Source organism: Heptranchias perlo, chromosome 22 (assembly GCF_035084215.1).
Source record: "Heptranchias perlo isolate sHepPer1 chromosome 22, sHepPer1.hap1, whole genome shotgun sequence".
Classification (NCBI taxonomy): Eukaryota; Metazoa; Chordata; class Chondrichthyes; order Hexanchiformes; family Hexanchidae; genus Heptranchias; species Heptranchias perlo.
Genome location: NC_090346.1, coordinates 5,146,674 through 5,172,294, shown reverse-complemented (window position 1 = coordinate 5,172,294; position 25,621 = coordinate 5,146,674). Strand labels below are relative to the sequence as shown.

At 47.3% G+C, this 25,621-nt stretch overlaps 1 protein-coding gene across 1 annotated transcript in view; it reads left to right on the top strand.

Moving 5' to 3' along the window:
• Nucleotides 1-25,621, top strand: part of LOC137340890 (uncharacterized) — a 191,980-nt gene that overhangs the window by 89,792 nt on the left and 76,567 nt on the right. Inside the window, exons 66-68 of the mRNA XM_068003693.1 lie at nt 949-1,069; nt 20,360-20,538; nt 21,458-21,604. Of these exons, the coding sequence (XP_067859794.1) occupies nt 949-1,069; nt 20,360-20,538; nt 21,458-21,604 (447 nt within the window). The remainder of the gene's footprint in view (nt 1-948; nt 1,070-20,359; nt 20,539-21,457; nt 21,605-25,621) is intronic.

The following is a 25,621-nucleotide window of genomic DNA, read 5'->3' as shown; positions in this document are numbered from 1 at the left end:
TTGGTGTTCATAATTAGTAAACCCTAGCTGCATCTTGGTTCCTTAATATAAAATATCCTGACTATTACATTGGGATCATTCTGTTGAATATATTTCCCACTGATTTCCAGTACTGATATCTATTAAAGCTTGGTGTATGCAACAATTGAGAGCTAGAAGTTTGAGTACAGTCTTCAAAGGGTTTATCTAAATATAAAACAAAGTGACTATTAAAATGTCTACCTTAAATTCGAATGTAACCAGGAGCTTTAGGTATTATGTCTAGAAATCTGTTTACATGTGATGATGTTGCTCTGATTCTGACCATGCCCAGACTGGGTTATGAATTTTGAGATGGTCTCAAATGACTGTCATCCATTTATATTTACAAGTATATTTTGTTGCAAAAATCACTCATAGTTCTGCAGCCACTTAGAACATTGATCCTCTAGTAATAATTAGCCAAATAATGTACTGAACTCCAAAGGAAGAGACAAGAACAGTCTATATATTTAGATAAGGAAAAAATGCCTACCAACTTTATTTGATATTAATAATGGTGAGAGAGATGTTAAAAGCAATGTAATGACAAAATTGCAATTTATTAATTCTGAATATTAAAGTGGCCAATTCTGATCTTTATGCTAAAGTTAATTATTCTCACTCATTTACCTACCTTCCATTTGCTATATATGCAGGGTTTTTCCCCCCAATTGCTGGTATCGTATAAGATTTTTTTTCTAACTGATTAAGATCACTAACATTCTCCAAACCTCCATCCACAACATCATGTCCATTTATCAGGGAGTGTTTCTTTTTCAAGTAAATTTTGTCAGATTCTGGTTTATCCCACAAAGAAGCCATAGTTTTGAGCTCGCACTTGTCTGGCAAAGAGCATTTTCACTAATTAAGAATTGTATGTAATGAAACATTTACTAAGTAAGAGTATTTCCATTTTGTACCCCGCAGTTTGTCTTTAATGAAGCCCTCCCAAAATTTATCAAGAAAGTGAAAAAGTTCAGAAAACCAAAAGATGTGCTAAAGTTTATAAAGCAGCTCAGAAAACGAGGTCGATCGAAGCGAGCAGCAGGTAAGTAATCAGTAGGAGTGCAAAAGAATGAATAAAAAGCACTATTGTCAATACAGAGATCTCATCAATTAAAATAAAGACTGGGAATTCTTTGGGAATGTGAGAGAGCCTTTATTTATAAGTACCATTCAATGAGGCGACTTTAATTGAGTTTCACAAGAGTGAAAGAATCATTGGGGATTTCAACACGTGAATAGACTTCCAGGTGGGTTAGTGGAGGCAAAATCATGAAGTCATTTAAATCACAGTTAATGTAATGGAGAAAATGTAGGTTCTTTCTGGATGGATGAGCGAAGGTGGGTCAAATAGCCTTCTATATCCATATCTGTTTTTGAGCTCATTGTCATGGATGAGATATCTTGTGCTGTCGGTTGGACCTCAAACCTATTGTTAAAGGAGTACACCAAAACTGCATAATCTAGACCATTAGGTGTTCGTTCATATCTGTATCTGATACTAACTTACCTGAAAAGGTCCTTCCCCACCAGTATTCTTTTTTTAAAAAAGTGTAACCTTTTCCAAAATGCTCCTGACGTGAAGCTTCATGCATGGGAACATGTATTAGAAGTTATGGTAAGACAGTCATCCGTTAATGGATGGGAAATCCTGCAGGGCCAGCTGGCCTCGCTCCCTAAATTCCTGGCAGTAAATTTTAACCCCGAAGAATGGGTGGGATGGGGGTGGGGGGGGGGAGGCAGTAAAAATTTGAAAAGTTTGGAGCGGGAATGAATCCCAGCTCCAACCAGCCAAATTCTGTGGTTTACCCAGATGCACCTGGGTGTGCGCGCGTTTCAGAAACCTGGAAGTCCCTCCGGCACGTAAAGCTGGCGGGCTGACATTTAAAGGGGCAATTAAGGTATTTGAAGTAGTTAAGTGAATTAAGTTTTAGCGTATTGAGGCAGACAGACGACTTTAACTCTACCTGAATGTGTCTCTCGTGGCCTCTGAAACACGCCATGGAAACGGAGGCGAGTTGCAGCCAGCAGCCATTTGGACCTTGAAACTAGTGATTGACAAATGTGAAGAAAAGGTGAGTTTTTGCAGCAGGGCAATCAGTTCACACAGACAAACCTTTGGCTGGGAGTTCTTTGTGTTTAGACTGAGATTTCTTTGATCACACTCAGAACTCTTGTGTTCACACATGTTTACCTACATTTTGGACCCCTGACACCATCAGGATGGGGGCATAATGGATGTATTTAGCAGTACATCAGTATCTGCAGCAGGCATGACGTGCAGTTCTGGGAGTTGCAGCTCCACAAGATAGAGATGCGCCACAAGGACCTGCAGATGAGCAGGTGCGCCCCCATCCTGATGGTGTCAATTTGACGGGGTCCAAAATGTAGGTAAACATGCGTGAACACAAGAGTTCTTAGTGTGATCAAAGAAATCTCAGTCTAAACACACACAACTCCCGGCCAAAGGTTTGTCTGCGCGAACTGATTGCCCTGCTGCAAAAACTCACCTTTTCTTCACATTTGTCGACTTCGCAGGAGGCATTACCCTTGTGAGAGGGACCACAGGCAGAAGCTCAGCTTCCTGGACTTCTCTGAGGAGCAGAGCCTACAAAGTCTCAGATTGAGTCGCCAAGTTGTCGCAGACATCTGCAGGCTTGTTCATGCAGAGCTGCTCCCGGATGGGCCTGGCGGGTACACATTGCCCGCCACAGTTAAAGTCACCACTGCCCTCAACCTCTTTGCCTCCGGATCATTCCAAGGTGGCACCGGTGACACCACCAGGATCCCTCAATCATTTGCACAATAAGTGTATACGACATATCATGGATGGCCTGTTTGCCAGGGCATCCGATTACTTCAACTTCCCCATTGACGACATCAGCCAGAGTGAGAGGGCAGTGGGTTTCCATGGGTACAGGGCGCAATTGATTGCACATATGTAGCAATCCGAGCACCTGCATATGAGCCAAGACTGTTCATCAACTGAAAGGGTTTATCACCCCATCAATGCGCAGCTGGTTTGTCACACTGGAAGAGATTTCTGCAGATGTGTGCCAAGTTCCCTGGCAGCTGCCATGATTCCTTCATTCTGCGCAAATCCAACATCCCAGCCCTCTTCCACGCACAAGACAGACTGAAGGACTGGCTCCTTGGAGACAAGGGATACCCCCTGCAGACATGGCTCATGACACCTGTGAGGAATCCCACCGGCGAGGCACAGCAGCGACAGTACAACAACAGTCACATCACCACCAGGTCTGTCCTAGAACAAGCCGTAGCAATGCTGAAGATGTGCTTCAGGTGCCTGGATCAATCTGGGGGAGCCCTTCAGTACGCACCAGTGAGGGCATGTAGAATGGTAGTCATGTGTTGCGTCCTGCACAACATCGCTCAACAGAGATGATTACCAGTGGATGAGGTCCCATGCGCTCATGAAGCAGCCGCACCTGCTATCGACTTTGAAGAAGACGTGGAGGAGGAGGATGGTGGGCGAACCATTGGCAGAGCAGTATCTCACCTGTCTGCTCGTGATAGGAACATAGCAACAGGAGTAGGCCATTCAGCCCCTCGTGCCTGCTCCACCATTTGATAAGATCATGGCTGATCTGTGATCTAACTCCATATACCTGCCTTTGGCCCATATCCCTTAATACCTTTGGTTGCCAAAAAGCTGTCTATCTCAGATTTAAATTTAGCAATTGAGCTGGTATCAATTGCCATTTGCTGAAGAGAGTTTCAAATTTCTACCACCCTTTGTGTGTAGAAATGTTTTCTAATCTCACTCCTGAAAGGTCTGGCTGTAATTTTTAGACTGTGCCCCCTACTCCTAAAATCCCCAACCAGCGGAAATAGTTTTTCTCTATCCACCCTATCTGTTCCCCTTAATATCTTATAAACTTCGATCAGATCACCCCTTAACCTTCGAAACTCTAGAGAATACAACCCCAATTTGTGTAATCTCTCCTCGTAACTTAACCCTTGAAGTCTGGCTATCATTCTAGTAAACCTACGCTGCACTCCCTCCAAGGCCAATATGTCCTTCCGAAGGTGCGGTGCCCAGAACTGCTCACAGTACTCCAGGTGCGGTCTAACCAGGGTTTTGTATAGCTGCAGCATAACTTCTGCCCCCTTGTACTCCAGTCCTCTAGATATAAAGGCCAGCATTCCATTAGCCTTCTTGATTATTTTCTGCACCTGTTCATGACACTTCAATGATCTATGTACCTGAACCCCTAAGTCCCTTTGGACATCCACTGTTTTTAACTTTTTACCATTTAGAAAGTACCCTGATCTATCCTTTTTTGATCCAAAGTGGATGAACTCACATTTGTCTGCATTGAATTCCATTTGCCACAGTTTTGCCCATTCACCTAATCTATCAATATCGCTGTGTAATTTTATGTTTTCATCTACATTGCTTACAATGCCACCAATCTTTGTGTCATCGGCAAACTTAGATATGAGACTTTCTATGCCTTCATCTAAGTCGTTAATAAATATTGTGAATAATTGAGGCCCCAAGACAGATCCCTGTGGGACTCCACTAGTCACATCCTGCCAATGTGAGTACTTACCCATTATCCCTACTCTCTGTGGCCTTTCGCTCAGCCAACTTCCTAACCAGGTCCGTCCTTTTCCCTCGATTCCATGGGCTTTTAACTTAGCTAACAGTCTCTTATGCGGGACCTTATCAAATGCCTTCTGGAAGTCCATATAAATAATATCCATTGACATTCCCCTGTCCACTACTTTAGTCACCTCTTCAAAAAATTCAATCAGGTTTGTCAGGCACGACCTACCTTTCACAAATCCATGCTGGCTCTCTCCGATTAACTGAAAATTCTTGAGGTGTTCAGTCACCCTATCCTTAATTATAGACTCCAGCATTTTCCCCACAACAGATGTTAGGCTAATTGGTCTATAATTCCCCGGTTTCCCTCTCCTTTCTTAAAAAGCGGAGTGATATGTGCAATTTTCCAATCTAGAGGGACAGTTCCTGAATCTAGAGAACTTTCAAAGATTATAGTTAGGGCATCCGCAATGTGTTCACCTACTTCCTTTAAAACCCTGGGATGGAAACCATCTGGTCCTGGGGATTTGTCACTCTTTAGTGTTATTATTTTCTTCATTACTGTTGCTTTACTTATGTTAATTTTATCAAGTCCCTGTCCCTGATTCAATATTAGTTTTCTTGGGATTTCCGGCATGCTATCCTCTTTTTCTGCTGTAAATACTGACGCAAAGTAATTGTTCAACATGTCCACCATTTCCCCATTGTCAATGACAATATCCCCACTTTCTGTTTTTAAGGGGCCAACACTGCTCCTGACCACCCTCTTTTTCCTAATATAACTATAAAAGTTCTTCGTATTGGTTTTGATATCCCTTGCAAGTTTCTTTTCATACTGATGCCAGGGATTGTAGGGGGTGGTGGTGTGTGTCAGCTTCACCTCTGACTTCTGAGCGGTCCGAATCGCTCCCACTCCCTGGGTTCTAGACCTTGGACTTATTTGGGGGTTGTGACAAAGTGCAGCAGACAACTGGTTTGGTGCAAGAAACTTTGATCTTTATTCAAGAGAGGAAATACAGCACAACAATCTTAACGCTCTAATAAAATGGGGAACACTTCAATACACGCGAGGGAAATTACAGTAGAAAGATACCTCACCCCTCCCAATCCCACTGTACTAGTTAGGTTGGACTCTAAAGGACCAGGGATAATGCTCACCAAACGAAACCTTGACAGTAATTCACCCAGAGGTAAGTCAGAAATAGATTGTAGAGTAGTAACTTTACGGGTCTTCGGTTTTCTCCCGAGTTGGTTCTCTTTGGTCGCGGTGGCTCAATATTACCCGGTTGGTTGGTGGTAATATTCGGTTGGTTGTTTCGTAAGGCCCTTGTTGCCGCGAGGTGTCTGACGGTCACTGGGACTGTTGCTCTGGTTTCTTCTTGTGTGTCGGCGTGCTTCTAGAGCTGCTGTCCTTCCCTGTCGAACTGCTTTCCTTGTTGTCTGCTGGAAACTGCTCTTCTTTCCAGATACAGGCAGAACCAAGACAGTTTCTTCTTGTGTGTCGGCCTGCTTCTAGAGCTGCTGATCTTCCTTGTCAAACTGCCTTCCCCTCGCCTTGTTGTTTGCTGGAAACTGCAAACTGCTCTTCTTTCCAGACACAGGCAGAACCAACACAAGCAGCCCACCAGAGCCAGCAAGCTAGAGAGAGAGAGAGAGAGAGAGCTTTCGCCTTGTGGCTGTCTCTTCTACAATGGTCAGTTCTTACAAAGTTCTTTGATGGCCTTTTGATGGTCCCAATCATATTGCAAATTGCTTCTCCCAATGTGTCATTGTTTTTAATTCTGATTTAGAGCTTGTCACATAAGGCTTCCTTTTGTATCCAACGTCCTAGGTGTTGATAGGTTTTGCATTAAAACAAAAGCATGGCCCCACCAGTCTGGAAACAGTTATCTCTTTCAATGGGAGTGCTTATCGACCCCCTGCTGTCCGTTTTGCATTAAAACAGAGTTTTGTCTGAAGCAGTAATTCTCCCACCTTCCACGTGTGGGTTGTAGATTTCGTCTGGTGACCTCTCAACTATCCTTCCATTTTAGGATTATAGTCAATGGCCAAAGTTTTCCCATACTCAGGGTAAAGGTGAATTTCTTTAGGGTTTTTCTCTGAGTTTTTGGGGGATCTGTGAATTTTGAGAATCTTACACTCCCCCCTGTGATACTTTAACCTTGCTTCAAGTATCATACTGGTCAAAGGTGAGCAAAATTCTCGATCCTCGAGAGCCAACCTTCCCCTGTAGTTTACCTATCTAAGACCCAAAACATGCATTCCCCATGTTCAGATGCAGACACAGGTAAGAATTCAGTTACATTCATATCCAAGCACGGAGGGGGTCCAACACCCCTGCACCACTTGGAAAATACGGTACATACATAGAAAAATAATACACGGTAAACAATAATACTTAAACTACCAACCACCTTATATAAAATTTAACTGAAACACCCAAACTTAACAATCTCAAAATTAAATAACAGAAGCTATGTACATCCGCCGCCCGTCCCCGGGCGGCCAGGCTAATCCCTGTTCGGGTTACAACACACTACTCCCTTTGGTGTGGCCGCCCTGTCCTGTACCTTTGGTCCCTCGCAGCCTGCGGCTGCTGGCTGGGGACCTCTGTCCTCAGATCGATCCCTGACTTGAGGGGCTGCCCTTTTAAACTGGGGAGTCGGGGACCACGGTTTCTTTGGCCGTGGCATTCGTGGGACCTTCTAGGGACTCTGGCTGGTGGGGGTTTTCTGGCTGGTGGGTCTTCAACCCGAGCCACTGTCCCCTCTTGTGCGGTCTGTGGAATCTCCACTGCCGCTGGCTGGGGATTTCTATCCTCAGGCTGTACCTCTTCTAAACCTGTGTCAGGGGCAGGTAACTCTCTGCCCTCAGGTCCCACCTCGTCTGAGTCCCAGATGAGCGGGGGAGTGTCCCAAACGGTGGGTGGGATGGCCCTTCCCTTAAAACAAGCCACTGCACTCGCCTGTGCAGTCTGTGAGTTTGCTCCTGCTGCAGGCTGAGGATTTTTATCCTCAGACCTTGCCCCAGCTGGCTGTTCCCTTCTCTTGGATTTAAACAACTTACATTGGTTAATGTGGAACCATTTGGTGCGCCTAGGCAGCTTTATGGCGTATACCATGGGGCTTGCCTTATCTACAATGCTGTAGGGCCCCATGTATAATGGTTCTAGACTGCCTACCCGAGCAAAATTCCTAACCATAACCTGATCCCCTATCTCCCACTCGTGGTGCGTACGGGGTTCTAGCAGCAGTCGGTTACTCCGATGCTGTTTTCCCATGTTGCTAGCAGCCTGCCAGTGAATCTGTTTAAGGTGTTCAAACAGATTCCTGACGAAGCTGTCCCGGTTCACCTCTCTGAGCTGACCCTCCGTGAGCACCGGGGCTAGCACATGGGTGGGGGTCCGCATAACCCTACCAGTCATGAGCTCGTGTGGGGAATACCCCGTGCTTTTTGACTGGCTGGCTCGGATCCCCATTAGGACCAACGGTAAGACTTCTACCCACTTTCTAGGTGAGTCTACCGTCTCTTTCCTCAGCCTTTCTTTCAAGGTTCTGTTCATCCTCTCTACAATCCCTGAGGACTGTGGGTTGTGTGCAACGTGCCATTTCCCCTCTATGCCAAGTACCATAAGGGTATTCTGCATGACCTGCCCGGTAAAGTGGCTCCCTTGGTCAGACTCCACGTACTGTGGTAGCCCCCATCGTGAGAACACCTCCCTGACCAGGATCCTGGCTGTACATAGCCGTGGCTGTTCGACAGGGGAAGGCTTCTACCCATTTTGTGAACACATCCACCAGGACTAGGCAGTACTTATAGCCTCCCTGGGCGGTGGGTGGGGGCCCGATGTAGTCGACCTGGATCAACTGCCATGGTCCCTCTACCCTCCTGATGTGTCCCATAGGTACTTTCCTTTTGTGGGGGTCAGGGTTGTTAGCAGCACACACCAGACAGCTGGCACAGAACTCGCGGACATCTTCCCTGAGTCCTGGCCACCATCCTGCCTGTTCCACCCGCTGCCAGGTGGTCTCAGGCCCGGGATGCCCCGCTCCTGGACCCTCATGGGCCAGTTGAAGGAATTCCCTCCTGTGCTGCTGCGGTACTACCCATTGCTCTCCCTTAAACAGCATGTCCTCCTTTACAGAGAGGGCTGCTGTGCTGTAAGGGCCCTCTACCCTTTTCCCTTCTGCCACTGCACTGAGGACTGCCTTGAGGACGGGGTCTTGGGTTTGGACCTTCTTAAGGTCCGGGGTTAAAGCTACCCCTGCACTCCCCTGTGTCCCATTCCTACCCGTGACTGCTGCTATAGGACGGGACCCAAATGGGTCCCAGAAAGTGCCTGTGCGGGCACCCTCCTTAGCTAGCACGTCGGCCTGCCGGTTGCCCTCACTCCGGGGTTCTGCGGAGGAATGGGCTTTCACCTTATGGATGAAAACCTCCCCTTCCTCCCCCACTGCTGCTAAGATTTTCTCCAGTAAGGGTTTCACTGTGAGGGGTCTCCCGTCAGCGGGACCAGATGGCCAGGTACTCCGTACACAAATTGCATGTGAACATGCTGTCCGAGCAAATCGTGTATGGGGTGGGGAAGATCTCGGGGTGTGTAACCACGTACACTACCGCGGACAGTTCAGCCTGCTGGGCGCTCATGGTGCTGGGGAGCTTAATTGCCAGGGCAAGGTCTGCCGCTGGGTCATAAACTCCACACCTCGTGAGTCGCTCACCAGCAGATACTGTGCTGGAGCCATCCACATAGATTTCACGGCCTGTGGGGTGTATCCAGGCCCGTAAACCTATGTTTACTTCCCAAACCCCTTCTATGGAACACCGGTGGGCTGTTCCAGGATATACCAGGTTAGCTGCGAGCTTTGGCTCGCAGAGCCCTTTTACTTTCAGGTCCATCTGTGAGAGAAGCAGGATCCAGCGAGCAATGCGGGCACTGCTCACTGTCCCATCCTTGATTCTCCCGTCCAGGAGCATCTGGGTGGGCGTGTGATGGGTGAGGAGGGTGATGGGAGAGGTGCCTGTGAAGATCAGCGATCTTTTCACAGCCCAATGTGTGGCCAAGAGGTGCCTTTCACAATTGGAGTAGCTCTTCTCCACATCTGTGAGTATCCTGGAGGAGTAGACCACCGGTCTCAGCTTGCCATGCAGCTCTTGGAGCAGCACAGCACTCAGGCTGTCCCCGCTGGCTGCTACCTCCAGGAAGAACTCTTTCCCTCCATCTATGGCCCCTAGAGCTGGTACGGTCTGCAGATCTTTCTTGAGCCTGACAAATGCTGCCTGGCAACCCTCATCCCAAACCCACTCCACTCCCTTATGCAGGAGTCGGAGCAGAGGGGCTGCTGTGGCTGCATAGTCCTCAATGAAGTCTCTGCAGTGCCCGGTTAGCCCCAGAAACGATCTCACTCCCATGACTGTGTTGGGGACTGGTAACTCCTGTACTGCTTCCCTTCTAGCTTTATGGCCCTTTCCCCAGCGCGTATTGTCAGGCCCAGGAATTTAACCTCCTGCTGGCCGATCTGTGCTTTCTTTGGGTTCACTTTAAAACCTTCCTGACCGAGCAGTTCCAGCAGTTCGGCCAGAAGTGGGCCATGCTCCTCTCTCGCATCGGTGAATAGGAGCAGGTCATCCACATATTGTACCAGCTGCCTGGGCTGGCTGAAGCCCTTTAAACTGTTTGCCATGCATTGGTGGAAAATGCTGGGGCTATTGTGGAAGCCCTGAGGCAGACAGTTCCAGGTGTACTGTTGCCCTTTAAAGGTAAAGGCAAACTTGTACTGATCCTCTCTCCTTCAAGGGATGGACCAAAACCCGTTGGAGATATCCAGCACCGTGAAAGTGGTCACGGATGCTGGGATACTTCCTATCAGGTCGGCAACTGCTGCTACCGTGGGTGCACAGGCTGGGATGTTACTGTTGAGCACCCGATAGTCCACTGTGGCCCTCCAGGAGTTGTCCGGTTTTCTAACCGGCCACAGTGGAGAGTTCACGTGGGTGGCTATCGGTCTCAGGACGCCCTGTTGCACTAAAGACGACATGGCTGCTTCCATGTCTGGCTCCGCTTCCCTGGGGAAGTTATATTGCTTTTGTGGTCGGGCCATAGGGTACCCATCTACACTGACCTCGAACCCGTTGACCCTCCCACAGTCGTGTTTGTGTGTGGCAAATGTGGCGAGGTGGGCTCGCACAAATGCCTGGAACTCCCTTGGGGTATTGCTGACCATGAGTTCGAGGTTATAACCCTCTTTCGGCTTCATGGTGCACAGGGTCCCCTTCCCCTGTTTCCCTGGGATGACTACTACTCCGCCTTCCTTTCCTGTATTTGCTCCCCACAGGCAGTGATTCCTCAAATCCACTAGGATCCCGTGGCCTACAATAAAGTCGGCTCCCAGGATCCCTTTTCCACCCTCCACTTCCCACTTCATTAGGACACAGGTCCACTTACAGCGGAGTGTTCCTAAACAAATGGTCAGCGGGATGGAAAATGAGCCAGCCTGTTCTTTACCTGTGAATCCCGACAGACTGTATGGGACCCCGTTAGATAGAGGTGAGGTGGTGGGGTGAGCTGAATGGATCACAGTACATGATGCTCCCGTGTCCAACAGATAGGTCCCCTTTTACCTCTTCTACCTCCATCTCAACGAGGGGTCTCTTCCATAAGTCATAGGTAAGGGAACACAGGTAAACAGGCTGCGCTGGCTCTAGTCAGGGTTGTGGGTTAGATGGGGCTGATGGGGTCAGAGCGCCGGTGGTGGCTGCTACCTTCCCTGGGCCAGTCAATAGGGTTCTCATGGCGTTCAAAAATGACTCGACCGTGGCGGGAGGGATTCCTGTCTCTGCCTTTTGGGCTGGGGTTGAGGAATTCTTTCCCTTGTTATCTTTCCAAGGATTCTTGCACTCCTTCCTCCAGTGTCCATCCTTCCCACACCCATAACAGTTGAGCTTTGTGCTGGAAGGGTTATTCCCTTCCTGATGCCACTCCTTCCTACCCTGGCCGGGTTTCATTTCATGCACTTTCCCTTTAGGTGGGTGTGCATCGGTTCCTTTACCATTACGGTAAGCTATGGTCAATTGTCTGACCACTGTGAGTTCGGTAGTCAGGGGATTCTTTGGGTCAAACCACATTCCTGCCGTGGCCCTGACCTGTGGCAAGCTGTTTGCCACCAGGCAACGGAGCCAGTGGACCCGCTGATCCTGGTCCAGGTTAGCTCGGTTAGGCGTCCCACTGCATGCGCTCCTATACACCGGCCATAACCTGTCTGCAAAAGCCTGCGGGGTGTCTCCTACGAGCTGCACTGTTTTTTCCACCCGGGAGAAAGGACTTCCCTCATTCATCCCCATGGCCTCAAGAACTTCCTCCTTGAGCTCCCCATAATCACACTGTCCCATCTTACATTGGTCAGAGAGGGACTGGAAGAGCTTACTCTCCAGGGAGAATAGCAGCATTTTGGCCTGTTCAGCATCGTTGCACTCGTTGATGCTTGCTGCTTGTTCCACTTCCCTGAAGTGGACCGAGGGGTCCCCATTTGCAGCAAGTTTTGTTAAATGGCTTACCATGGACCTAAGCTGTTGGGTGCCATGGGGAACTACGAACTGATTTTGGAGGGGTCCCTCATCCCCGTTATCAGCGGGCGGGCTGAACCTTTGCTGCCGGGCCGGGCACATCGGCCCCGGTCCCAGCCTCTCTTGCTGGGGGTTTTCCTCCTCAGCTTCTGCCCCTAATTCCACCCCCCTCTCCTGCCAGATTTCACTAAAGCTTGGCGCTACGGGTGGTGGTCGTGGGCCCTCCTGCTCCTCAACCGGGTCGTCCCTTGGCACTACCAGTGGTGTCTGAACCATTCTACCCAGGTTACCTGTGAAGTCGACCTGGGCTGCACTAGGGCTTATGAGGCATACCATACCTTTTGCCGTCCTTAGAGCAAGGTTCAGACTCTCTATATGCTTCTGGCAGGGGCCATGGTCTGAATCCTCAAACCTCTGTGTGCTCACTATCTTATAGACTGCCTGTAAGCCTTTTACTTTCTCCTCCTGCTCTCTTACTTGACTCGTTGTTCTTGGCCTCAGTGACCTGACGCTGTAAATATTCCTGCTGGGTCTTATGCTCCCCCACTAACTGCACCCTTTCCTGGTTCAGAGCCTGCAATGCTAACAGTAACTTCTCCCCTGCTAGGGCCTTTGTTTGGACTTCAACGGCTGACTGCCGGATCTCAGCTGCCTGTGCTTCAACGAGCCTGTCCAAAAGCTGAATCTGTTTCTTGAAGCACATCAGCCAGACTGCCTTTTCTATGGATTTCTTATGATCCTTCCCTCCTGTCCATTTAGCTGCAGCATCTACCGGGCGCCCAGCCTTTAACAGATTAGTGACCCATTTTTTTTCCATATTCACCTCACTGAACACATAATTTGAAATCCTCTCTTCCATTACAGTTCTCTCTTCCAAATCAGTGTCCACTGTGTCACATCCCTTTTGCCAAGGTCCTGCCGCGGTCGCCATTTTGTAGGGGGTGGTGGTGTGTGTCAGCTTCACCTGACTACTGAGCGGTTCGAATCGCTCCCACTCCCTGGGTTCTAGACCTTGGACTTATTTGGAGGTTGTGACAAAGTGCAGCGGACAACTGGTTTTGGTGCAAGAAACTTTGACCTTTATTCAAGAGAGGAAATACAACACAACAATCTTAACACTCTAATAAAATGGGGAACACTACAGTACACACGAGGGAAATTACAGTAGAAAGATACCTCACCCCTCCCAAATCCCACTGTACTAGTTAGGTTGGACTCTAAAGGACCAGGGATAATGCTCACCAAACGAAACCTTGACAGTAATTCACCCAGAGGTAGGTCAGAAATAGATTGTAGAGTGGAAACTTTGCGGATCTTCGGTTTTCTCCCGAGTTGGTTTTCTTTGGTCGCGGTGGCTCAATATTACCCGGTTGGTTGGTGGTAATATTCGGTTGGTTGTTTTGTAAGGCCCTTGTTGCCGCGAGGTGTCTGATGGTCACTGGGACTGTTGCTCTGGTTTCTTCTTGTGTGTCGGCCTGCTTCTAGAGCTGCTGATCTTCCTTGTCAAACTGCCTTCCCCTCGCCTTGTTGTTTGCTGGAAACTACAAACTGCTCTTCTTTCCAGACACAGGCAGAACCAACACAAGCAGCCCACCAGAGCCAGCAAGCCAGAGAGAGAGAGCTTTCGCCTTGTGGCTGTCTCTTCTACAATGGTCTGTTTAAACAGTTCTTACAAAGTTCTTTGATGGCCTTTTGATGGTCCCAATCATATTGCAAATTGCTTCTCCCAATGTGTCATTGTTTTTAATTCTGATTTAGAGCTTGTCACATAAGGCTTCCTTTTGTATCCAACGTCCTAGGTGTTGATAGGTTTTGCATTAAAACAAAAGCATGGCCCCACCATGTCTGGAAAAAGTTGCCTCTTTCAATGGGAGTGATTGTCGACCCCCTGCGGTCGGTTTTGCATGAAAACAGAGTTTTGTCTGAAGCAGTAATTCTCCCACCTTCCACGTGTGAACATAAGAACATAAGAACATAAGAAATTGGAGCAGGAGTAGGCCAATCGGCCCCTCGAGCCTGCTCCGCCATTCAATAAGATCATGGCTGATCTGATCCCAACCACAAATCTAAAGAACACAAGAAGTCGGAGCAGGACCCGGCCACATAGCCCCTGGGCCCTCTCCGCCACCCACAGGGCATTGACCGATCCGAACTCAGCTTCATGTCCAATTTCCTGCCCGCTCCCCATAACCCCTAATTCCCTTTACTTCTAGGAAACTGTCTATTTCTGTTTTAAATTTATCTAATGATGTAGCTTCCACAGCTTCCTGGGGCAGCAAATTCCACAGACCTACCACCCTCTGAGTGAAGAAGTTTCTCCTCATCTCAGTTTTGAAAGAGCAGCCCCTTATTCTAAGATTATGCCCCCTAGTTCTAGTTTCACCCATCTTTGGGAACATCCTTACTGCATCCACCCGATCAAGACCCTTCACAATCTTATATGTTTCAATAAGATCGCCTCTCATTCTTCTGAACTCCAATGAGTAGAGTCCCAATCTACTCAACCTCTCCTCATATGTCCGCCCCCTCATCCCCGGGATTAACCGAGTGAACCTTCTTTGTACTGCCTCGAGAGCAAGTATGTCTTTTCTTAAGTATGGAGACCAAAACTGTATGCAGTATTCCAGGTGCGGTCTCACCAATACCTTATATAACTGCAGCAATACCTCCTTGTTTTTATATTCTATCCCCCTAGCAATAAAAGCCAACATTCCGTTGGCTTTCTTGATCACCTGCTGCACCTGCATACCAACTTTTTGATTTTCTTGCACTAGGACCCCCAGATCCCTTTGTACTGCAGTACTTTCCAGTCTCTCGCCATTAAGAAAATAACTTGCTCTCTGATTTTTCCTGCCAAAGTGCATAACCTCACATTTTCCAATATTATATTGCATCTGCCAAATCTCCGCCCACTCACCCAGCCTGTCTATATCCCCTTGCAGGTTTTTTATGTCCTCCTCACTCTCTACTTTCGTCTGGTGACCTCTCAATTATCCTTCCATTTTAGGATTATAGTCAATGGCCAAAGTTTTCCCATACTCGGGGAAAAGGTGAATTTCTTTAGGGTTTTTCTCTGAGTTTTTGGGGGATCTGTGAATTTTTGAGAATCTTACAGGATTCACTCATATTTGATGGATTCTCATAGGGAGATCTGCAAAGTAACGATAGTCAAGGACTCAAACCACCTGGAATGACCACCAACACCAGCACCTCCCACCCAGTTTGCACAAAACAGTCCTACACCCACACATACACCTCTTGTAAACATGCCCAATGGGTGGCATCAAGTCTTGTCATTCATGATGAAGCACATGAAAGGGCGCTTTCACAAAAGGGACTCGAGAATGGGCAAAACATGGCAGCAGTGGTGAGAATCATAACATTTAATGTGCATTTAACATAAACCAGATATAAATGTAAAACATGACATTCTGTCAGACACCCTTATGCATACCCTTGGTGATTACAAAACCTTAGACTTCCTCTTCCTAACGCCTCTACGTGGTGCATCCCCTGTGGCTGCAGCAGAGGCAATGGCAGGTTGCTCAGACTCATGCCCGGACTGCTTAGATGCTTTCGGCCTACGACCTCTGAGTTTTGGAACCCTCGAGGGCCTGTCCAAAGACTGCTCCACCTGTACCTGTGCAGGCGCAGACTTGGCCATCTGGAGAGGAGGCACAATTGCGGGTACCAGTTGAGGGGGTGCAATGGGTGAGACATGGAAGCGCTTTGAGTGGGGTCCTCACTTCCATGTCCCCTTTCGCCGTCACCCCTCTCCTGGGCCAGAGCCACATCACTCCTACTACTCTGCTGGACAACAGCTTGGAGGACATGTGTGATACCTTGTAAGGCCAGTGCTCGTGTATCTGTCCGGCTGTTTAAGGTGACAGAATGTTGTTCACCCTAAGACCAGACGGCTGTTGCCAGGGCCTGAATGGACTCATTTGTGAGCCGTGCTCGAAGCTCAATGGGAGCTGCCAGTCTCTCCATTGCAAACAGTCCGGCATTTACGTGCACCACCAGTCCACTAATGTTGGAGGTGGACTCCTCCATCCTCTCCGCTATTGTGGAGAGTGAGTGTGGCATGTCTTCCGGTGCATCGCAAAGGCGCGTCTGTACCATTATCATTCTCCTTTTCAAGGATGGCCCCCGGGGTTCAGCATCTGTGCCAAGCTGAGCAGAGCTTGGAGAGGAGTGCGCCCTCCAACGTGGACTCTCCACTACTGCCCCGCCACCAACGTCTGTTCTTGCTCACTTGTGTGTGGTGACTCACCAGGTGACAACCCAACTACCTCTTTAATAAGACCCACCGAGGTGAGAGCATCTGTGCTAGTGCCTGGCTCACTAAGATGTGATGGTTGGCCCTCAGAGGCAGGGAGCTCCTCTGAGGAATCACCCTTGCCCACACCTTCAGTCCCTGACAGCCCTGGAAAAGAACATACAGCAATATTAAAATTCATCACAGAAGTAATGTTGTGATGAACATACTGAGGTATGCAGCAGGTCAATCATTGATAACATCAATCCATTTTGTGTGTGAGGGATGTTAAAGTTCTTTCACCAGATGTTTGTGGGGTGCCAGTCTCGGCATCCCCAACAGCCAGGCATTCCACCGATCAGCTTATTTCCAAGGCCGCCTCCTCTGCCTCTGTAAGGGCCACGATTTGTGGAGGACCCCATCCAGTCCGACTCCTCTCCCTCGCATTTTATGCTCTGTTCTCCTACAAGGGGAGAAAGTACAGATGTGTGAATGATTGAGGGTGACGGGGTCACCCGATGGATGCATTGCTCTGGGTCAGGCTGACGATGAATGAGATGCATCAGAGGGTGGCTATCAGACAGATTGATCACACTGCATCAGAATTGGGGTGAGTGGGAGAGGTGGGTGCACAAATGGAGGATGAGAAATTGCACAGAAAGTAAAGGTAACTTGACACTGAGCCTTAAGTGATGTGATGGAATAGGCATTGCAGGGCAGTGTGAAGTGGGGGTAATACTCACCACAGAATGTAGATGAATCAGTAGCTGTATTCACCTTTCCTGACCTGGTTAGATCATTAAATTGCTTCCTGCACTGCAGCCACGACCGGGCTCCTACAGCTTACCTGTTCTGTCACCTCCAGCAATGCCACCTTGGTGGCAGAACCAGGTCTTTCTCCTGTCAGGTGGGTATAGCACCTCCCTCCTGTTTCTCACAGCAGCCAGTAGTACCCCCAGAACGGCGTCCGAGAACCTAGCTGCTGGCTTTGCTCTATGACATTCTGCTTTTTCCTCCTTTCTTCTTCAAAATGCATTGTTGCATTGGCCCTTTAAATAGTGGGCTTTAAATCGCGCCCTGTGGGTGCGCAGTACGCCCGTTGTGCAGCTTGACGCGAAACCCGGAAATTAAGTTAAGTGGCTTCAATTAACTCGCAATTGCTCGGGAACACACATGACAATTTTTTTAGTGTTCCCGCCCACTTATTGATCCCCCGTCTGAGATCCTGCCTTATTGTTTAGATTTAGGCCCTAATGTTCACTCCTGGCACACAACCCAGAAACATTGACGAAAATAATGTACAGTAGCATAGTGGTTATGTTACTGGACGAGTAATCCAGAGGCCTCAACTAATAATCCGGAGTCATGAGTTCAAATCACGTCACAGCAGCTGGGGAATTTAAATTCAATTAATTAAATAAAAATCTGGAATAAAAAAAACTAGCATCAGTAATGGTGGCCATGAAACTACTGGATTGTTGTAAAAACCCATCTGGTTCACCAATGTCCTTTAGGGAAGGAAACCTGCCGTCGTTACCCGGTCTGGCCTATATGTGACTCCAGACCCACAGCAATGTGGTTGATTCTTAATCGCCCTCTGAAGTTCAAGAAGCCGGCTCATCACCACCTTCTCGAGGGCAATTAGGGATGGGCAATAAATGCCGGCGTTGCCCACATCTCATGAACAAATTTAAAAAAAATAAAAGTCTTAGTGGATACTTTTTCTTCAAACGATTTGTGACCAGTTGCGTAAGGATTGCAAATTGCCCTCGTGTTGTTGCTCATGGACAAAAAAATGAATAAATGTATTTCTGACTTCCTGTAGCTGTCTCTCTGCTTGTCTCCCAGTTTACTTCTGCCTCCCATTCTCCCATTTTTTTCTCTTTCTATGGCTGTAAAAACACACATTCTCTATCATCTCTATATTCTTATTTGTCCCTGACTCTTTTTCCCTTTTCCTTATTCTATAAGTCTATCCAAACCCCTGTATCTTCTCTCTTCTGCATGTTTCTCACTCTCGCTATGTGTCTCAACTTTGCACACCAAATCCTTCAGCACTCCTTGACCTTCCTACTCTCCTGCTGCCATCCCAAGCTTGACTCCCTCTTAGGTAAGCCTACAGTTTCCCTCTGTGCCTCTCTTGGCATCCTCGGAAGGGCCCATAGAGGCATTTGTCGCTGCCTCCTTATGAGCAGCAACCCCAACTGCCCCATCCTACTCTCTCACTGACCTTCCCGCCCAGCAGGCCTGCTGGGGGCTAATTTTGCCATTCTCCATTCACCGCCCCTCCCAGCACTGACCCTGTGGACTCTGCTAGCAGATCAGCTATCATTGCCCCTCTGATCTCCCTCCAGAATGTTTGTCCACTTGTGAACAAGACCCTTGCCATCCATAAGCTTATTGTGGATGATTGCATCAACATCATGGCCTTGATGGAAACTTGACTGACAGGTGATGACACTTTACCGCCGAATGAAGCCTCCCCCGCCTGGCTATACCTTCCACCACCTGCCCCGCCCAGACCGTTGCAGTGGCGGTGTGGCCCTTATCACCAAATCACACCGCTGGCACCATCTGCTTCTTTGAGCAGATCGTCTTGTTCCACCCCTCTCGCCTCTCCTTTAAAATCCTTATTCTCTACCACTCGCCCAAGTACCACGCCAAGTTTCTCACCGAGTATCTTCACTGCTTTCCTCCCTCAGCCTCTGCACCGAGCGACTTCTCATCCTCGATGATTTCAACTTCCACCTCAACTCATCGTGCTCTCTCTCCCGAGTTCTCTGCCTTCCTATCTTCCCTTATTTTCTCTCTCCATATAAACTCCCCTACCCATACTTCGTTCCCCAGACACCGACTCCATCCCTCTCCCTGGCCACTCTCTGAGGCTGAACCAGAGCATTCGCAACCTTGGCATCCTATTTGACCCTGAGATGAGCATCCGACCCCATAATCCGCTCCATCACCAAGAACGCCTACTTCCGCCTCAGTAACATCGCCTTTCTCCACCCCTGCCTCAGCTCATCTGCTGCTGAAACCCTCATCCATGCCTTTGTTACTGAAAGACTTGAGTACTCCAATGCTTTCCTGGCCAGCCTCCCATCTTTCACCCTCTATAAACTTAAGCTCATCCAAAACTCTGCTGCCCATATCATAACTCGCACCAAGTTCCATTCACCTATCACCCCCATGATGACTGACCCACATTGGCTCCTGGTCTGGCAACGTCTCAATTTTAAAATTCTCAACCTTGTTTTCAATTCCCTCCATGGCCTCGCCTGCCCCTATCTCTGTAACCTCTTCCAGCCCTACAACCTTCCACGATCTCTGTGCTTCTCCAATTCTGGCCACTTGCACATCCCTGATTTACATCGCTCCATCATTGGCGGCCATGCCTTCAGCTGCCTAGACCCTAAGCTCTGGAATTCCCTCCCTAAACCTCTCCGCCTCTCTACCTCTCTCTCCTCCTTTTAAGATATTCCTTAAAACCTATGTCTTTAACCAAGCTATTGGTCACCTGTCCTAATATCTCCTTATGTGGCTCGGTATCCAATTGTGTTTGATAACGCTCCTGTGAAGCACCTTGGGACATTTTACTACGTTAAAGGCGTTATAAGAACATAAGAAATCGGAGCAGGAGTAGGCCAATCGGCCCCTCGAGCCTGCTCCGCCATTCAATAAGATCATGGCTGATCTGATCCTAACCTCAAATCTAAATTCATGTCCAATTTCCTGCCCGCTCCCCGTAACCCCTTGCATATAAATGCAAGTTGTTGTTGTTGATAGGATTATTCTCATGTTTTATCTTTGAAAGGCATATCCATAACAGGTGTTGTATTTAATCCACAATTTAATAGCCCATAGACTTTGCATAAAAGATGGTCATTTTTAATATTTTGAGAACAAACTGAGTTGATGTATCAAATAAAACTTTGTGTTTGCAGGCTGTACACTGGGACAGATAGCAGCAGAACGCATTAACGATCTGATAGCAGTAAATTATAATGCTGAGCAGCTGGAGGCTTGTTTGAGTGATGCTGTATTAAAGGATAATATGCAGTTATTAGGAACTCTTGCCTTTGATTCTGATCAGCTTCAAGTTCTGAAAAACAAACTGAACCAGGTAAATAACAATTGATGCTCTCTCCTCATACGAGCTACAGTGCACTTCTGTAATATAATTATTTTACTATTTTTAGATTATCTCATAACTTCTAAATCATTAATTTGTAAGAGGAATGATTTAGAATTGAAACCAACAATTAAAAATATTCCTCAATTAATCTGGTGGGATAGGATATGTTTGAAATGAAAACAAATTGCACGAATTAATAGGGTAAATTTTCGTCCATGCCCTGAGCAGTAATCTGGCAGAGTGCATCGCTCTACTGTTGTAGAATCCATCTGATTTTCATCCCACTGGGACATTTTTCTACATTAAAGGTGCTATATAAATGAAAGTAGTTGTTCTTGTTCTCTGACTGAAGATAATATTATCCTCTATTTTCTCACATCTACTTTTTGCTAAAATTAGCAAGCAGAGGAAAATATACTAGGACAAGGATTTGCAAACAGCTTAAAGTTTGCGGTCATATAATGGCGGCCTGTCATACTTTATAGAAACATTATGCATTTCACATTGATGGGGACTATAGGAGAGGCAGACATAGCATTTTATATAGTTTTGCAGCGTTAACTGTTCATTTGCTGCCCAGCTGATCAACCCATATTTTACAGCATACTTTAATCTTTTTGCTGAAGTGTTACAAATGCTTACATTTCCTTCATATCCACTGAAAACATAATGGAAATGCTGCATAATTCAAGTAGTATTATTAGACAGGGGGCGTAAGTCACCAATTGTGACGACATGTCTTTGCAATACCTTTTTCAAAGCAAAGTTTGGAGTGCAATGGACTGATATGGAAATCAGTCATGGTCAAATAGTTCAACTACAACAGGTATTTAAAACTGTATTTGTATGCTGGGAAAAAAACCTCAATAAGCGACTGAATTTTATTATTTTGGATTTGCTGAAACAGATTTACCCCAAAGGGCTACCAGAAAACCAGATTCAACTGCTGGAGAACATATCCACTGTGTTTAATGCAACAGAAGTCAGCAGCTGGAATATCACTCAAGTTGAAACACTTTCCACATTAATGATGCAACAGCTGGAAAACACAACGGTACTGAAACCAGGAGAATATTAATGTAAAAATATTGGGATCTTGGTGTGCAAGTTCACAGATCCCTGAAGGCGGCGGAACAGGTAGATAAGGTGGTAAAGAAGGCATATGGGATACTTGCCTTTATTAGCCGAGGCATAGAATATAAGAGCAAGGAGGTTATGATGGAGCTGTATAAAACACTGGTTAGGCCACAGCTGGAGTACTGTGTGCAGTTCTGGTCGCCACACTACATGAAGGATGTGATCGCTTTGGAGAGAGTGCAGAGGAGATTCACCAGGATGTTACCAGGGCTGGAGCGCTTCAGCTATGAAGAGAGACTGGGAAGATTGGGTTTATTTTCCTTGGAGCAGAGGAGGCTGAGGGGGGACATGATTGAGGTGTACAAAATTATGAGGGGCACAGATAGGATGGATACTAAGGAGCTTTTTCCCTTCGTTGAGGGTTCTATAACAAGGGGGCATAGATTCAAGGTAAAAGGCGGGAGGTTTAGAGGGGATTTGAGAAAGAACTTTTTCACCCAGAGGGTGGTTGGAGTCTGGAACTCACTGCCTGAAAGGGTTGTGGAGGCAGGAACCCTCACATCATTCAAGAAGCATTTGGATGAGCACTTGAAATGCCATAGCATACAAGGCTACGGACCAAATGCTGGAATATGGGATTAGAGTAGACAGGGCTTGATGGCCGGCGCGGACACGATGGGCCGAAGGGCCTCTATCCGTGCTGTATAACTCTATGACTCTATAGGGGGACTTGATTCTGAATGAAATGTGGAATCTAATTCCTTGAGACTCATGGGGGAATTTTAACTCCCTCCACATTTTAATGCTGCTTGGTTGACTGAGGCACCCACATGACTCAGGCAGGAGCCTCGTGAATACATGTAAATTGGGGTCTTATTAAAATACATAGGAGTCCGAAGCTATTTTAACGGCCTACTAGGCGGAGCATTAGGTGCAGACACTCCACTCAGTAAAACCTGGTGGGCAAGAAGCAGATAATTACAGGTAAGTATCAGAAATTATTTTTGTGGGGCCTGGCCTCCCTCCACTTTGTGGAGCGCTTCTCCGGGCCCCACAAAGTAAGTTCAGGTCGCTGCCACCCAGGGTTCCCCCACTTACACGTTCATGAACCTCGCCGATGACAAATTACCTGACTTCCGGTCAGGCGGCCTCTGGGCCACCTGATATTTGCTGGTCAGAAACCGGTGAGCTGCCTCTGGACACCCATTTCTGGCGGGCAGCTTGTCACAACTATGTTAATGAGGCCCAGCCATTAAAATGGACAGGGCCTCTCGCAGCACCACCTAGGCGGCAAGCCTATGTGGTTTGCTGGCCACCCACTCGGGAGTTAAAATTTTGTTTCGGTATTTTTTTGAAATATGCGTGTTATTGACAATAGGTGATGGCACCCTAAGACTGTAAGAGAATCCACATTGCCCAGGTATGTCCTGTCCACAAAAAGCAGGACAAATCCAATCTGGCCCATTGCCGCTCCATCAGTCTACTCTCAATCATCAGCAAAGTGATGGAAGGTGTTGTCGACAGTGCGATCAGGCGCCACTTACTCACAAATAAGCTGCTCACTGATGCTCAGTTTGGCTTCCGCCAGGACCACTCAGCTCCTGACCTCATTACAGCCTTGGTCCAAACATGGACAAAAGAGCTGAATTCCAGAGGTGAGGTGAGAGTGACTGCCCTTGACATCAAGGCAGCATTTGACCGAGTGTGGCACCAAGGAGCCCTAATAAAATTGAAGTCAATGGGAATCAGGGGGAAAACTCTCCAGTGGCTGGAGTCATACCTAGCACAAAGGAAGATGGTAGTGGTTGTTGGAGGCCAATCATCTCAGCCCCAGGTCATTGCTGCAGGAGTTCCTCAGGGCAGTGTCCTAGGCCCAACCATCTTCAGCTGCTTCATCAATGACCTTCCCTCCATCATAAGGTCAGAAATGGGGATGCTCACTGATGATTGCACAGTGTTCAGTTCCATTCGCAACCCCTCAAATAATGAAGCAGTCTGAGCCCGCATGCAGCAAGACCTGGACAACATCCAGTCTTGGGCTCATAAGTGGCAAGTAACATTCGCGCCAGACAAGTGCCAAGCAATGACCATTTCCAACAAGAGAGAGTCTAACCACCTCCCCTTGACATTCAACGGCATTACCATCGCCAAATCTCCCACCATCAACATCCTGGGGCTCACCATTGACCAGAAACATAACTGGACCAGCCATATAAATACTGTGGCTACGAGAGCAGGTCAGAGGCTGGGTATTCTGTGGTAGTGACTCACCTCCTGACTTCCCAAAGCCTTTCCGCCATCTACAAGGCACAAGTCAGGAGTGTGATGGAATACTCACCACTTGATTGGATGAGTGCAGCTCCAACAACACTCAAGAAGCTCGACACCATCCAGGACAAAGCAGCCCGCTTGATTGGCACCCCATCTACCACCCTAAACATTTACTCCCTTCACCACCAGTGCACAGTGGCTGCAGTGTATACCATCCACAGGATGCACTGCAGCAACTCGCCAAGGCTTCGTCGACAGCACCTCCCAAACCCGCGACCTCTACCACCTAGGACAAGGGCAGCAGGCACATGGGAACAACGCCACCTGCACGTTCCCCTCCAAGTCACACACCATCCCGACTTGGAAATATATCGCCGTTCCTTTATCGTCGCTGGGTCAAAATCCTGGAACTCCCTTCCTAACAGTACTGTGGGAGAACCTTCACCATACAGACTGCAGCGGTTCAATAAGGCGGCTCACCACCACCTTCTCAAGGGCAATTAGGCATGGGCAATAAATGCCAGCCTCGCCAGCGACGCCCACATCCCATGAACGAATAAAAAAAAATACCTCTTTGGAATCTACAGTATGATGGGAGAGGTGAAGTATTGAGCACTTTAGTGAACTATAATAGAAACTTTATGCATTTCACATTGATGGGGACCATATGACTGGAAGACATTACATTTTATACAGTTTTGCAGCATTAACTGATCAGCCCATATTAAGACATATCTTAATCTTTTTGTAGAAGTGTTACAAATGCTTACATTCACCTCATTTCCATTAAAAACCAATGGAAATGTTGTATAATTCAAGCATTGACATTAAGCAGAGGATATAAACCACTAATTGTGACATGTCTTTGAGACAACTTCAAAGCAAAGATTGGAGATAATAGTCTGAAGTGTAATGGACATATGGAAGTCAGTCATAATCAAATGGGTGGAATAGTGAGTTGGAACATTGTTCTTTTACCCCTAAACCTAAGTTTGAATCCAGCCCAGGTTGATTGGATAACACATTTCTCCCCGCTTGTAAGGATTCTAATGGAAATGGATCAGAATAGTCTAACCTCTGTTTCTCATGGGTAAAACTGTGCAGGACAAAACTGCCAATAGTTTGAAACTAATTGGCACTAAAATGACACTGACTTAGAGAGGCCAAAGTGTGCCAGGTGTTGGCAGTGAAATTGCCGTTTTGGTGCAATGAGCTTAGTGGAGGATGCAATTCTGAGGATTACCAATGCATTGGGTTCAAAAAGTAGTAAATTATTGCAGGTCAAGACTGATATCTCATACCTTTGATGAGCACAAAATTATGACCCCGTGAAACTGAATTAGAGCTTAATCACTGCCAAATCTTACTCCGTTTTGATAACAGTAAAAAGAGTATGGTAAATATTTAGGATCCAGAATTTGAAAATTTAGAAAACACAATGGTGTGGGCCATTCAATGGTGACTGATATTCTGTGCCATGGCGTGCTAGAATGCTAGTCATGGGCAAGACCTCAGCCACAGTTTGCTGGAAAGGGGAGGCACAAATTGAGTTGAAGCTCTATTTTTTCCCACAACACTTTTTCCCTACAGGAATGAGATGGGGCGGGGGGTTATCAGTGATCAAAATACAAATCGCCATAGACTGCTCCCAGACAGTAGTCAGGTGTAACTCAACATTGACAGTGGCTTGGGAACAGGATGGGTATAACATGGGAAGGAAGGT